This window comes from Dermacentor andersoni, chromosome 8 (genome assembly GCF_023375885.2).
Source record: "Dermacentor andersoni chromosome 8, qqDerAnde1_hic_scaffold, whole genome shotgun sequence".
Classification (NCBI taxonomy): Eukaryota; Metazoa; Arthropoda; class Arachnida; order Ixodida; family Ixodidae; genus Dermacentor; species Dermacentor andersoni.
In genome coordinates, this window is record NC_092821.1 from 134,333,640 (window position 1) to 134,349,030 (window position 15,391).

General features: G+C 46.9%; 2 protein-coding genes across 2 annotated transcripts; both read left to right on the forward strand.

Moving 5' to 3' along the window:
- The first annotated feature begins 4,925 nt into the window (after positions 1–4,925).
- Positions 4,926–5,842, forward strand: LOC126525762 (uncharacterized). Its single transcript, XM_072284128.1, has 2 exons — positions 4,926–5,666; positions 5,752–5,842. The coding sequence occupies exons 1-2, from the start codon at positions 4,969–4,971 to the stop codon at positions 5,840–5,842; spliced, it is 789 nt and encodes a 262-aa protein (XP_072140229.1). The 5' UTR covers positions 4,926–4,968.
- Positions 5,843–5,853: 11 nt separating this feature from the next.
- On the forward strand, positions 5,854–8,381 carry LOC140212801 (uncharacterized). The gene has a single exon (XM_072284129.1). The coding sequence runs from the start codon at positions 5,854–5,856 to the stop codon at positions 7,870–7,872; it is 2,019 nt and encodes a 672-aa protein (XP_072140230.1). The 3' UTR covers positions 7,873–8,381.
- Positions 8,382–15,391: the final 7,010 nt, after the last annotated feature.

The window sequence follows — 15,391 nt, forward strand, 5'->3', positions numbered from 1 at the left end:
ATGGGAGCCAGGACACTGCCCTGCGGTACTCCTGATGCAACTTCTGCTACTTCAGATTTCTGCAGATCTTTTACAAACTGTTTCGGCTTGCTAAAGTAAACGCTAATCCAGTCTGTAATTGGTCCTTTACCTATTGTCATCTGTAATTTTTTGTTAGTTTTCGATGTGATACCCGGTCAAATGCTTTAGAAAAGTCACGTGAGATAAGGTCGATCTGCTTTTGTTCGTCGACGGCCAAAGAGATATCGCGTAATAATTCAATTATCTTTAACTATGGAAAGATCTTTACGAAACGCTTGTTGAAACAGTGGCAAAATGCGTTCTTTTTCAAAGTAATTAGTGATGTGTTTATAAATATTGTGCTTGTTAAGGATATTGGGTGATATAAGGCCACATTAGATTCACTGGCCGACTTGTGAATTGGTATCACCTGTGCCATCTTCCACTCAAAGGGCAAGGTACTTGGAGATAAGGACATGTTGAGGATTACATGCAGATATTTGGCCACCAATTCGGCGTAGCGGGTGAGAAACACATTCGGTATGTTATCAGGCCCTGGCTGCTTTTGGATGTTTGTTTTTAGTAAAGGGTTAAAAATACCTGCTTCGTCTATATGAACAGGTTCTATGTAGGTGGCACTACGAATCCCAACATGTGGTGGGACGTCGTTGTTTGTAGTGAAAACTGAGTTAAAGTAACTATTAAACAAGCCATCTCTGTCTCTGCTTAATTTGGCGGACATTATATTGTCTTTCCAATTTTTAGGATTTAAGTAGTTCCAAAATTTTTTGTGGCGCATCAATTAGAAAATTAGGTACTGTGAAAGAAAAATATGATTTTTAGGAGCGCTTATCTTAGACCTCATCGAACTGATGGCTTCCGTAAGGTTACTTTTAGTTTTCAGGTTCGGCATTCGGTTGGAAGAAGTTTTGAGGCGCATTACTTTGCGTTTTGCATGAATAATGTCGCGATTTTTCCATGCTATGATTTTTTTTCTTGGTTTTGATTGGTATGTAGTAAGAAAGCAACTTCTTTAAATTTCTATCACAATGATCCGACATCAGCATCTGGATACTCAATGACACTCAAATGAACTAAATTCGTGTCATAGGTGGTCGACTATGCTAATGCCATCAGCATTCTTGAAGGCGAGGAAAGTTAAAACTGTTTTGGAGGGCTTTATACGATGGCGCTCCGGTGAGCACAATGATATATTGTGGACCGATATACCGTCCATTAACTCAACGTTGGCCTAAGCAGAGGGAAAATGGTCTTTAACAAACACCCCGTCAAGTATATTTGAGGAACGCAGCTGCACACGGGTGGGCTGCTTAATAATTTGAGAGAGGTTAAATATTAGCAAAGTATCAAAAATTATGTCGGAAGAGGGTGACTGATGTTGCATAGTGAGACAGTCGACATCAGGGAGGTTAAAATCACCGACCAGTCTAATCCTACTCGTAACAACATGAAAGTGAACGTAAGCGTACAAGGAACGTATAACATTGATGTTTGACAAGGGACTCCGATAAACAAAGCCAACAACAACTGGACAAGAAGTGAAATGCATTTCACAAAAAATAACTTCCACCCCTTCAACTTGAGAGAGCAGTGTGAAAGCCTTATCTTTTCTTATTAAAATGGCTACGCCTCCCCCAAGCGTAATTCTATCTTTACGTAAGATTGCGCGTTTAGCCGGCGTTATCTCGAAGTCCCTGTCACCACTTGACAGCCATTTTTCGGTGAACGCCACAAAGTTGGGTTCAGTGCTGAGTAAAAATGATTCTAGCCTGGTTGTCTTTTGAAGAATGCTGCGAGCATCAATGTTCGCGAACTTTACTTGGTGAGCATCTGTTGCGTGGACGCAATACACGCACCTGTGATCCTTCGTTTTTTTTGTTGCGGGCTGTGGTTTATTAGGCCGAATGCAGTTTGCACCGTCATCCTATTCGTATAAATCGTTGTAACCTTTAACTTCTCAAACACGAGAGCTATCTTTTCACCGACTCTTTCTTTGCCTTAGCCGCTTGCCATAATTTCTTTCTCATATCGAGAACACGCGATGAAAAATCATCCCTAACTAGGAACTTTGTTTTTATAGTAATTTCTCAGTATTAGAGCCTTGTCTGGGAAATCCAGATAGTATTATAGGCCTTGTTTTATTGGCAGCATGTCTGCCCAGTGAACGGATTCATTAAATTGCTACTGGTTATAATTCAATCACTTTTTCATTATGCCACCATTAATCTATCAGAAAGGGCCCTGTCGTTTTCCTTAACATCCTCTGGGATTCCACACAGTATTAGATTGGACCGTCGCGAGCGGTTGTCAAGGTCGTCTAGTCCTTCTTCTACAGCTGAAAGAGTTTGCTGCAATTTGTTTACAACGTTCATGCAGGGGCTGCTACTTTTTTCAGTTTTCATTGGATGGCAGTGAGCCGGTCCTTCGTAATTTCCTTCACGTCAACAGCAATTTGTTGTATCTGTTTATAGAGAAGGGTTAGGTCAGGTCCAGGTACAGAGTTAGATTCCACGTCCCCACAATGTAACAGTAACTTCTCGAGGTGAAAAGCTATTTCAGACAGCATTTCGCATAGCAGCCTTGGGCACGGCAGCACAACTAAGCAAAGGTTATTTGCGCCAATACATTTGCCGTAGTGATTGCTCACCTGAACGACGAAAACAAACGGATTAGACGTCATGCTAGCATTGCTTCCGTGCCCTATGGTGCCTGGTAGGTTGCCTCCTTGCTTCATGCTCAAGCGGAATGCTTGCAGTGCCGTCGCTGGACCGTCGAAGGCCACCGCAGTGCAAAGTACTGTCGATGAAGGGGGCATAATCCAGATATTTTTTATTTTGAGGTGCGTCTGCGCAGTTGTCACGTTGGAAGGCAAGAAATGAGTAAACTGAATAACGTTTATCGCAGCTTGCCGGTCTGGTACATCGCACTCTGCTAGCAACAGCATATAGGTCTGCGACGAGCTGAACAACGAAAACAAACGTACTGCCGTGCCCTATTCTTATGTAAATTTCGTAGGATTCTGTCAAGCACCCTATATTGACTAATAGCCTATGAACTTGATAGCTCGCAATCCAATCAAATTAAGCAAATATTTCCCACAGGAAACGTATCAGCATAAGCAGGCTTTCATTTGGCTTTTCTGTCTAGTATAACTGAACTGCGTCGTCAGCTTTTTTTCACGGTGTGCCCCGCCATCAGTTGTGCCCATCACTTGTGCCCACAAATCATCAATTTGTGCCCCGCAATGGTTAGAACTTAAAACCTACGCAGTTCTTATATTCACTAAGAAAAAAGTATAGCTTTAAGAAATGAAAGAAAGCTCGAAAGGAAGAATTTGGAACCTGACAGGCTGCTGATTTCTGCTGCTTGAAACTGGGTTGGTCTGGATGAATTGTGAAAATAGCCATGCCACTTCGTCGCATGAGCTTTTGAAGTTGTGATCGTCATCTTGATGATACAGCACACATTACCCAAAGAGGTAGCTTAGGAATTTGGTGGGACTGATACGCTACATTCTCCCCGATATCATAAATCTCGAAACCTTATGAGCGGAGGGACCTTAGAAAAAGTTGAATTTCAGAGAATTTCATGGCTGTAGCACGTAAAACCATGCAACATAATGTGGTTTGCTTGTACATTTAAAGGCCAGAAATCCGAATATCTGGCTGCTTTCCAAAGCTACAGAAATGCGACGCTTTTTCTCCAATGCTGCCGCCAGTGCAACATTAAAGTAAACAGTGCACAGAAAATATCTTTTTGTACTTTACGGGAGCGCAAGGTGGTGGTGCGTCCTTTGCAACATGTTTTGCCTGAAACGTAGTCCCTATCTTGCAGTGGCATAGTTTAAGGCGCGTGTTATGATTAATTTTTAAAAAGTAGCTTGCTTTGCGACCCCCCTGCGCCTCTCTTGCTGGCCGTGGCTGCCAGTCTGCTGCCGCTCGTGCTTTCTCGTCGAATAGCTCACGCTTGGCTGCGATACGGTAGCGCCATCTAGGAGCGACTACACACACTAGTTTACCTACAGCAGTGGAAGGTAGAGGGGCAAGCTCGCCGGCGCATGCGGCTTGTTCGGCGCTGGTGAAGAGGGTGAGGGGCCGCGACTCGGAGCCACGATGAGAAGGATAGAGGGCACCGGAGGTCGGGTAGGTCGGGTACCCGAAGCAAATTGCGCAGAAAGGCGTGCTCCAACTTCAGTGCCAAAGCGTTAGAGCGAACACCACGCACACATGTGACTGAATCGATTAGTTACCCGAATAAAGCCGTCGGTTTCGCTTTGCACTCACTGAATAAACACAAACACGTGGTTCTGCACTCATTATGCATTTACGGAAGTTTCGTTGTATATGAATGTCAACAGGGCACACTAGATGCGCTGCATTTTGTTCACTATAACAAGTCATCCTTAACTGGTACGCTACACAGCGTAGCTTACAAGAAAATTATTTTCATAATATAAACTGTCCGGCTAAGTGCCAGTTTGGGTTCTGTGGCGTCATTTTAAACTAAGCAAGTGCATCCACGGGTGACAGTGAATTTTTGCAATACCACCCCTATTTATTTTGTTTTATTCTAGAGGACATGCCATGGTGCAAAGGGTAATATTATGCATCCACGAGTGTGGTAATAAAATAGTGGCACATTCCATTTCGATACAGAATACACTCACTGACTACGAGTAATTGCTTTTGTGCCTCATATGGTGAACTCATAGTGCTTTTTAAGAATTCTACAGCGGGGAAAGCTCGAACATCGACGCAAAATGCCGGGTAGAGGAAAGTGTGTAAGCACGGTCGCACTGGCTTAGCTTGACGGTAGTTAAGAAACGACCATTCACCATCACAACGCGTAGATCCTACAAGCGCCTGCTTACACCTGCATGTTTCCCAGATGAGAGTTCAGCCATCAAACAGGACTAGGAGATATACAAAACTGTTCTAGTAGAGTATTATGAAACATTATGCGCAATTTAACTGCTGTGCAGGCGGTGGCTGGCGCACTGAAAGAATTGGAGGCCAGGAGCTGGTTCAACAGCAGCAGCTACTATCACAGCTCAAGCCACAGCAGCACCAAGAACCGCTGCAGGAGCAACAGAAGCCCGAGCAGCAGCATCATGAACAGCTGTCGTCACAGGTAACACTACAGCAGACGACAGAGCTGCAACAACAGCAGCATCATCATCAGCAGCAGCAGCACGCGCAGAAGCAAGAGCAGCGGGAGCGCCGGAGGCGACAGCGGCAGCGGCAACTGAAGCCAGGGCAAACACAGCAGCAGCAGCCAGTGACGTCACAGGGTCAAGTGCATCAAATGCCCGAGCTGCTGGAGCAACATCATAAGCTTGACCAGCAGCAACAGCAACTGCTGTCATCGCAGGCACCACTGCATCAGAAGCCGGAACTGCAAAAACAACAGCAAGAACAACAACAGCAGCAGCAAGAGTTGCTGACGTCACAGGTGCCGTCGCATTATAAGCCGGAGCAGCAGGAGCAAGTGCAGAAACCCGAGCAGGGGCAGCGCCGGAGACGACAGCGGCAGCGGCAGCAGCTAATGACGTCACCAGGTTCCCTGTATCAGAAGCCCGAGCGGCCGGATCAACTGCAGAGGCTTGCCCAGCAGCAACAGCAACAGCTGTCGTCGCAGCCGCCACGGCATCAAAAGCCGGAGCTGCAACAACAACAACAACAACAGCAGCAGCAGCAGCAGCAGCAGCAGCAAGAGTTCCTGACGTCACAGGCGCCGTCGCATCGTAAGCCGGAGCAGCAGGAGCAAGTGCAGAAGCCCGATCAGGGGCAGCGCCGGAGACGACAGCAGCAGCAGCAGCTGAAGCCAGAGCAAATGCAGCAGCAGCTAATGACGTCACCGGGTCCACTTTATCAGAAGCCCGAGCTGCCGGAGCAACAGCAGAAGCTTGACGAGCAGCAACAGCAATTGCTGTCATCGCAGGAACCACTGCACCAGAGGCCGGAACTGCAAAAACAACAGCAAGGACAACAACAGCAGCAGCAGAAAGAGTTGCTGACGCCACAGCTGCCGTCGCAGCATAAGCCGGAGCAGCAGGAGCAAGTGCAGAAGCCCGAGCAGGGGCAGCGTCGGAGACGACAGCGGCAGCAGCCGCTGAAACAAGAGCAAACGCAGCAACAGCTAATGACGTCACCGGGCTCACTGAATCAGAAGCCCGAGCGGCCAGATCAATTGCAGAGGCTTGACCAGCAGCAACAGCAACTGCTGTCATCGCAGGTACCACTGCATCAGAAGCCGGAACTGCAAAAACAACAACAGCAAGAACAACAACAGCAGCAGCAGCAAGAGTTGCTGACGTCACAGGCGCCGTCGCATCATAAGCCGGAGCAGCAGGAGCAAGTGCAGAAGCCCGAGCAAGGGCAGCGCCGGAGACGACAGCGGCAGCAGCAGCTGAAGCCAGAGCAAATGCAGCAGCAGCTAATGACGTCACCGGCTCCACTTTATCAGAAGCCCGAGCTGCCGGAGCAACAGCAGAAGCTTGACCAGCAGCAACAGCAATTGCTGTCATCGCAGGAACCACTGCACCAGAGGGCGGAACTGCAAAAACAACAGCAAGAACAACAACAGCAGCAGCAGAAAGAGTTGCTGACGTCACAGCTGCCGTCGCATCATAAGCCGGAGCAGCAGGAGCAAGTGCAGAAGCCCGAGCAGGGACAGCGCCAGAGACGACAACGGCAGCAGCAGCTGAAGCCAGAGCAAATGCAGCAGCAGGTACTGACGTCACCGGGTCCACTTTATCAAAAGCCCAAGCTGCCCGAGCAACAGCAGAAGCTTGACCAGCAGCAACAGCAACTGTTGTCGTCGCAGCCGCCACTGCAGCAGAAGCCGGCACTGCAACAACAGCAACAACAACAGCAGCAGCAGCAGCCGCAGCAGGAGTTGCTTACCTCACAGGCACCACTGCAGCAGAAGCAGGAGCAGCAGGAGAAAGTGCAGACGCCCGAAGAGCGGCAGCGCCGGAGGAGACAGTGGCAGCAGCAGCGGAACCCAGAGCAAACACACCAGCATCTACTGGTGTCACCATCTCCGCTATATGAGAAGCCCAAGCTGCAAGAACAGCAACAGAAGCTCGACGAGCAACAACGGCTGTCGTCGCAGGCGCCACTGCAGCAGAAGCTGGAGCAGCAGCAGAAGCCTGAGCTTCAACAACAGCAGCACTTATTGACGACGCAGGAATTGCTGCATCAGAAGCCTCAGCAGCAGCAAGAGCAGCAGCAACTACAAATGCTCGAGCTGCCACCGCATCAGAATCCCAACCTGCACGAGCAACAGGAGAAGCACGACCTGCAGCAAAACCAACTGATGTCGGAAGCGCCACTGCAACAGACGCTGGTACAGCATCGGGCGCCGCGGCTGCAAGAGGAGCAACAGTTGCATCATCATCATCAGCATGCGCAGCATCAACAACAACAACATACGTCACAACTGCCACTGCATCAGAAGCAACACCAGAAGCCGGAGAAGCAGGAGAAGCCGCATCTGCAACAGCAACTACTGGCGGCGCAGGCGCCACTGCAGAAGAAGCTGGAGCAGCAGCAATTGCAGCAGCAAATGCTTACGTCGCAGGAACGGCTGCATAAGCAGGCCGAGCTGGAACAGCAACAACAGAAGTCAGAGCCCCAGCAGCAGCAACTCCAGTCGCAGTCCTCAGTGCAGCAGGAGCTGCAACAACAGCAACATCAGGAGCGACTGTTTACTTCACAGAGGGCACTGCGTCTGGAGCTGAAAGAAAAGCAGCGGAGGCAGAGGCGGAAGAGGCTGCGGCACAGGCACTCACAGAAGCAGCAGCAAGAAGAGCAACAGCAGCAGCAGCAACAGCAACTGAAGCGTTAGGATCAAATACCATAGACACGAGCACTAAAGTCAAATTGAGTTTGCAAATGTGGTCAATTGGATGGCTGGTCTAGCTTTCATTCGTTTTGACGTGTTTTGTTTGTAAAAATGACTCTGCTTGTACAATGATATATAAAGTACATGTCATGTTCTGCTCAAAACATAGCCCAAAATGGTTTCACCTGCTTCAGGAGGATGCGACTGAATGAATCAGCCATGGTATAATGAACACGGTAAAAAGAAATTGCGAGAAAATTCGAACAACTTTCATCCTCATCTGGTCGTGTACAACAACGTCACCTAAAGAAGAAAGGCGAGTGTCCTCGTATTAAAAGGAGATGCGAATGTATAACAACACTCCTGATAAGTAGTCAGCTTCTTTGAAATATATTTTTCACTAATTTGCTGCAGGGAAATTATTCGATGCACTATAATACCGGTGAATCTAGCAGCTTCCAGATACTAATTGGTAATCAGCCCAACACAAATTTAACATACTACTGCTTCATAGACTAGACTGAATGGTTGTGAATATTTATTTATGATTTGACTTTTTATCCTCTCGAAGCAAATAAAGTATTTATGCGTAATACTGTTGGTTCGTAAAGATACGTTCTGTACGTTAATTTTGCATTGAGAGGCGGTAGTCTTGATAAAGCTTAAACCTCTTGTGCAAAGTATATGATTCTGCAAAACCCATCAGCCACTTGGTGGATCTGATAACAGGAGCCCTATTTGTGCTGATGCTTCTGGCAGACAAAAAAAGAAGACCATCTTGCGTCTTTTCCCACACTCCGCTGCGTCACCAGGGCGGATTCTCTCTGGGACTCTCAGGGAGCCGACCTCTGAAAGTGAAAATAGCGTACTCAGCATGAAATGTAATAAATATCTCCGAGCTCACGTGCTGTACATGTATGAGGCGCAACAAAAGTTTCTTCAGATAAGAAGTTATTTAACGTTGTCGTAATACCGCATATAATATTCACAAAATTAATAAAAGGTAATCAACGAAGCTTATATTTGAGTAAGCTTTTAACTCAACCTTGCAATAAATTTGTCCGACGAGCGGCAATAACCTCAAAAGCAAGCGTCTAGTGTGTTGCTGGCTTACATATGATATTAAGACTAGGGATTGTTTAACTGTGAAGACCCGGTTATCTTTGCTTGTGTCGTCTGCTCTTGAAGTCTAAAGGGGCTTCCGATGCCTTATGGACAATGACGCCAATTACATTTTGAGCAGGCAACAAACAATATGATCTTTATATTAAATTTAAAGGTTTAAGATCCTGAAGCAGCAGCAGGGGCTAGTATGGATAAAGAGGTGGTGGTTTGGGGATTAATTTTGACCACATGGGTTCTCTTTAGTCTACACCCGATGCATGGCGCACGAGAACCTTTGAATAGTGATTTTTTTAGAAAGGTGGTTGACGCGGAAAATAATCAAGCCCGATCACTCGGGCTCAGCAGGGGAGCATCATAGCCGCTTAGCCAGCTTTGCGGATGCGCTGGCTGTCCAGATAATAAAACTCTTGACTTGCTTTCAAAATATCATGTAACTAAACAAGCTCATCGCATGCAGGTATGATTCAAGATTAAATACATTTCCTTCCTCTTCGTGCGCATGCTGACGAAGGGCATAAAGGTCAAAATATTATGGGGTCAACGTGACTAAGCTTCTTCCTCGGAAGTGCACTTTAGCAGTGCCTGACTGCTTTCAATAATAGAAGAATTTGTCCATTGTCGCTACTTGCTGGCCCTATATCTTAAATGTTCTAGCCTGAGAGCGTTCTATGGTGACAATGGAAACTGGATTCTTTTCGGCCGTCAATTCACTAACGCTGACGGCTATTTTCGCCATCAACGTCACTTTGTCCTCGTGCGATCTTAAACGTCAGCATTGTCATAGGGAGAAAAATGGAAACACTGTCTAACAGTGATCCTACATTGCGATTCATAACATACAAGCCTTTTCACACCGGCGAATATAGATCGCCCTTTCATGTATGCAGCAGTACCAATGAGCAGATATCAGTTTTGCGTAATGAAACGATCAGTCGTGACATAATACGGTCATGTACGTAGCATGCATAAATGTATCTTTACAGCACACCAACGAGCTAGTATCGCAGCGCTTGTTCTCCAGAGGTTTCGTAACAGAGGTGGGAAACCTTACATGTAGTAATAAGTTCGTGCTGCACACGCATGTTTGCCAAATGTCGTCGTCGTCGTCGTCGTCGTCGTCGTCGTCGTCGTCATCATCATCATCATCATCATCATCATCATCATCATCATCATCATCATCATCGTCGTCGTCGTCGTCATCATCATAATCATCATCATCATCAGCCTGGCTACGCCCACTGCTGGGGAAAGGCCTCTCCCATACTTCTCCAACTAACCCGGTCATGTGCTAATTGTGGCCAAGCTGTCCCTGCAAACTTCTTAATCTCATCCGCCCATCTAATTGTCTGCCGCCCCCTGCTACGCTGCCCTTCTCTCCAGTGGAAAATCGCGCGGCACCAGGATTTCAACCACGCTTCTCTTTGCCTCTCAACCCAACCTGCGACTTGACTTTGGTGTCATGGCACTTCGCCGCACACACAGTGATCACTTCCTTCCTCTCTTTCTTTTTCTATTTCCTCTTTCCCTAACCCCGAGTGTCGGACAGCAAACCGGACGCTCGTCTGGCTGACGTGCCTGCCTTCCTTCTCTTTGCTATCGTTTCTCCTTCGAGCCAGCGACTTAACAGCACTATCGCGAGACATAGACCTTGGTAGTATGTTCCAAGTTTTGCGCTACTCGCTGACTCTGAGAGCGGAAACACCTAAAATGCACGGTACAAGCGGCGATGGGGCCATCTGCAGCGATTCAAGCAAACGCCCCGAGCGAGCAGCTCGTCCTCGCCCCTCTACACTTCTTATGTTTAAAGCCTAGCTTCTAGTCAGCTTTTTATTTGGTGTCTTAATCGTGAGGACGCTGCTTAGGTAGCCGCAGAAAACTGTAAAAAAGTCAAAATGTGCATTTTCCAGGAAGGTTAAGATCGCATATATATTACTGCGATGGGAATTAAGTACCCCAATATTATTCCTCGTTCGTCTTTCAGACAGCACAATCATTACCACGGCCCACTCACAAATGAACATTATAGCAGTCACATGATGAAGCTGGTCATGCGGAAGCTGGAGACGACGAAGTGGTATGATGGCAGAATGACGTCGATGACGTTAAGGGTCATAGTCGACGTGATGGTAAGGACAGACGCACAGACAAGGCGTACTCATTTTCAAGCCCTTGATTGCTGTTGCAGTAATATAAGAGACAGTTTCTAATGTAACCAGTGTAAACGCAAGGAGCATTAGGGATTTGGAGCATTACCTTCGTGATCTGACTCTCATTATATCGTCGTCATGACGCCTTCTACTCCGGTCCAGTGACCGAAGTTCAGTAGGTTGAGCCACTATGTATGCGCTTGTCATTGTTGCATAGCGAGCATTCCAGTTTTGTCAACCGACTGTCACTGTGATGTCACCGTCACGCCATCGTCATCATACAGCCGTTCTGCATTTGTTATCACATCGTCGTCGTGAGGTCGTCATGGTCGTTCCATTCTCGGGATTCTGACTCCCTCATTCGACTCTAATCGTGCTGCCGTTGTCATGTAATCGTTTTACCATCGTCAGCACTTCAGTACCGCCATCCTAGTGTACTCTTGCCGTCATCTTCATACCACTTCCGTTGTTCAATCGAGATCAGTGTTTCTTCGTAATTTCATAGCAATCATGCTGTCGTCCTTCAATCGTGATTATGCTACTGTTGTCATGCTGTCGTCGTCAAACAGTCGCTACCTTACATCCGTTGTCACACCGTCATGGTCATGCCGTCGTTTGCGTGCTATCGTTCTCACTCCACCTTTGCCATCCTTGGCTTGCTATGACTTTTCCGCTACGTCATTGTCATAATACGGACTTTATGATGCAGTCGTCGTCCCACCATTCTCCTCATACATTCGATGTTATCACATTGGCCTTACACCGTTGTAATGTCATCGCCGTCATTTCGTCGTCATCATTCATTCGTTGTCACCTCTCGTGATACTGTCGCGGCCCAACCTTTGTCATTTTGTCTTCAGCATCCGACTCGCGTCATGCCATCATCGTTAGCCATGATCGTCACAACGTGGTGGTCATACCATTGCCGCGATGCCACCGTCGTCGCCATACCCTTTTACCATTGTCATTATTTCATTGACTTCACCCCTTTGTGTTCATGCTGTCGTTGTCATACTTCCTTCGTCGATTCATCGGCGTCATGATGTTTTCGTCAGTCTATCGTAACAATGAGGTCGTCATTTAATCGCCATTGTACTGCCGTTGTCATGCCATCGTCGTCATTGCGTCATTGTAAGGTTGTCGTTATTATGCGTAGTTCGCATACCGTCGTCGCCACGCCTTCGAGGGCGTAACGTCACCAGAATTCCAGCTTTGTTACCTGGTTTTTGTCATACCATCATCGTCATGCCATAATCGTCATTCACTCTTCATTACCTAATGGTCCCCGCATCTCTGTCATCATGCTGTGGTTATTACGATTACGATATCGCCATCGTTTAGGAATTCATGACTCCGTGTCGTCATTCCATCTTCGTATTACTGGCTTTGTCGCTATGCAACTCTTTGTAACACTACGTAACGCCTTCTCAGACTGTGTGACAGAGCCAACAGGGACCGTTCTGTATTGTACGTGTGTGTGTTTTCTTTGTTTTATTTTCGTTTTCTTTCTCTTTCAACCGTTGCATCCCTTTCAATCTCTCCAGGTGCCGGGTAGTTAACCCGCAGCTATCCTCTGGTTAACTTCTCTGTCTTTGCTTTGCCTTTCTCTCTATCTTTTTCTTTCCGTCAACGTAATTCATATTTCATTACTTCGTCGTCTTCACTGCGTCAGCGTCATGGAGTCCTCGTACTGCCGCCACGCGCATGAACAACCTTGGTCAGCGAGTGCCATACCAAGGTGGGACGGCATCGGAGTAAGTCGCATTTAGACGAGGCAACGAGAGCCTGAGAATGTCGACTACACGTGTTAGATAAACGCGACTTCTGGAATACGGTGTGTCTCGTTACATTTCTCGAATGCTTGTCTCATTCCCGTTGACACCAGTCTTGTACACGTTACTGAAAAGAAAACGCAACCAAGAACAATTGCAAATAGTTGCTTGAAAAATGAAATTGATCACGGTTAGGGATTGCTGCCCCTCGAAAGCATCTGAACAATTAATGATATGTAATCAATGACTTTGCGACAGTTGTGCATGGTCACTCAATGCGGCAGTGCTCGGGTTGGGTCCTCCACACAACGCCGCGCTTCATTGTTGCTGGAAGTAGGAAAAGGTGCTCCCGATAAAGCCAGTGACACGACGGAAATATCGACCATATGTTATTCCCAGGAAAGTGCATATGCCAGAACTGTTGCACTAACCCTTATTTCCATTCGTCCCTGCCGAACGGAACAGCCACCATCGTCAACAATCCTGACCACAAAACTTTGCAACTCGCCATCTCTATTATTGCATTACGGAACTCACCCACTCCTCTATGCAACGCCAGTAGGCATTTGGAGTATTTTAAATAAAGAGAGAAATAGCTACAATTGACCTGTAAAAACCATGGCCGGTCTGGAGCACGCGTTCCTCCTAATTCAACAAGCGCGCTCTAGACTAGCCCTGATAACCAGTGAGTGCGCGCATCTCTGATGATGAAGATCCGAGTCGCGGAAAGGGGGGGGGGGGGGGGGGATTCGTCGCCGAAATTCTTAACGCGTCTCTCTTCGTATGACGCGCGTTCACAGCGACGGCGGGGCGGCCGAAGCGGGCAGGCGGGTGCGCGGAAAAGAAACGAAAACCTCTTCGGCGAGCGGGCATGGCTAGCGAAAAACGAGGTGGTAAACCCGCTTACTCCCGGACCGATTTTTTGCGCCCCGCCGGAGCTTTTTACGCTTTCCCGCAGCCAATCAGGACTCGAGGAGAAAAGTCGGCTCAAAATGGCGTCCGCAGAGAGGGCCAGATTTCGTGCTGCACTTTTCACCGATGCAATCAAAAGTTAGCCAATGCTTTATGACAATCAAGTGACACAACTTGTACAAAGGCGTTGAATACAAGAATCAGATATGGAAAAAACAAGTATCGCAAGATCTGGGCGCGAATGGTAAGTCCGCAGGGCAACTCGTCCCATACATGCTTTTTTTTTTTGTCGCGTCGTTGCATGAATACGCTTTATCCCAGTGGTTAAGAGATTGTTCAATGCGTGCATAGCCGTCAGCGCAACCTGCGACCTTTATCCTAAACCGGTACACGCAGGACTCTACCCCCTTTTGCTTGAATGCGGTGGCGTGGGCAGCTAGGCCAGGGGGCTGGTCTCGACAATTCCGCGTACTTGTCGCCACGCCGCGTTGAAAATTTGCATGCTTTGTGCCGTTCCTCGCTTTCCCACTTGTCCTGTGTGAACATGCCTCTAGGCTGCGGCGCGTTTCTAGAAGATGACGCACGTATTGTATTGTAACACAAACACTTTTAACGCTCGATAAAGGTTTCGCTCTCTCTGCAAGGTTCACCATGGTTGCAGAGGGAGGCGTTCGTGTCACTAAAGTTTGCAGCGGGTCCATTGACGCAATGCTCCATTCTGCCTTGCTGTCTCAGGAAAGCTTCGCGTACACCGGTTAACCCATTGTGTGGGATCTGCATATAGCTTTTTTTTTACATTGCGTTTGTCAGGAACGACATTCTCACCCATTGTTCCACTTGTCCTAAAATTAGACATAAGTTTCGTTTTAAGGGGAATATAGTATACGTTGTCCCACCGCTTCATATAGAAAAGCCTGCTAGATTTCTCAGTTGCTTCGATTGTTCCCTTAAAGCTCAAGTGACGTCTTTAGAGAGATAACTGTAATACGCAGAAAAATGTTATTAACACAGAGCAATCGTTAGCAATCCGAATCACAACCTGCAGTTTTCGCTTTTCTGATGCTCTTTCATTACAATATGAACAGGAAATACATTAATTCAGTAAGTTCTTGCAGTATAACTGCACCAGCCTGTTTTATAAAATGCTTTTACATCAGTGGCTTTCCGAGTTTAATAACAATGATTTATTAGAAAACACTAGCTCTACTCGTTTCACGCGAGATGGAAATTCAATATTACCATGAGATCGCAATAAATACTGAAAAAAAATCTAGTCATTTACAGCCAGGTCATATTCGAACCATATCCCACCTACCTCAATATCATTGTCTAATTAAGTTACAAACATGAAGAAAGATCCGAGGTCCTTACTATTGCTATCTGATTTTTTTTCCATGCTACACTTATTGCCTTCTACTATTATGTTCGTTGCGTGGTGTCATATTTTTACCATTATGTTTATTTCTTTCGTTTTGCACGTTCTTGCAATTTTTATTAGCCATGTTTCATAAGCATTACACTGGTCGTGTTGCTGCCCATATGGATGAATTTAAGCGTGCATTTTTC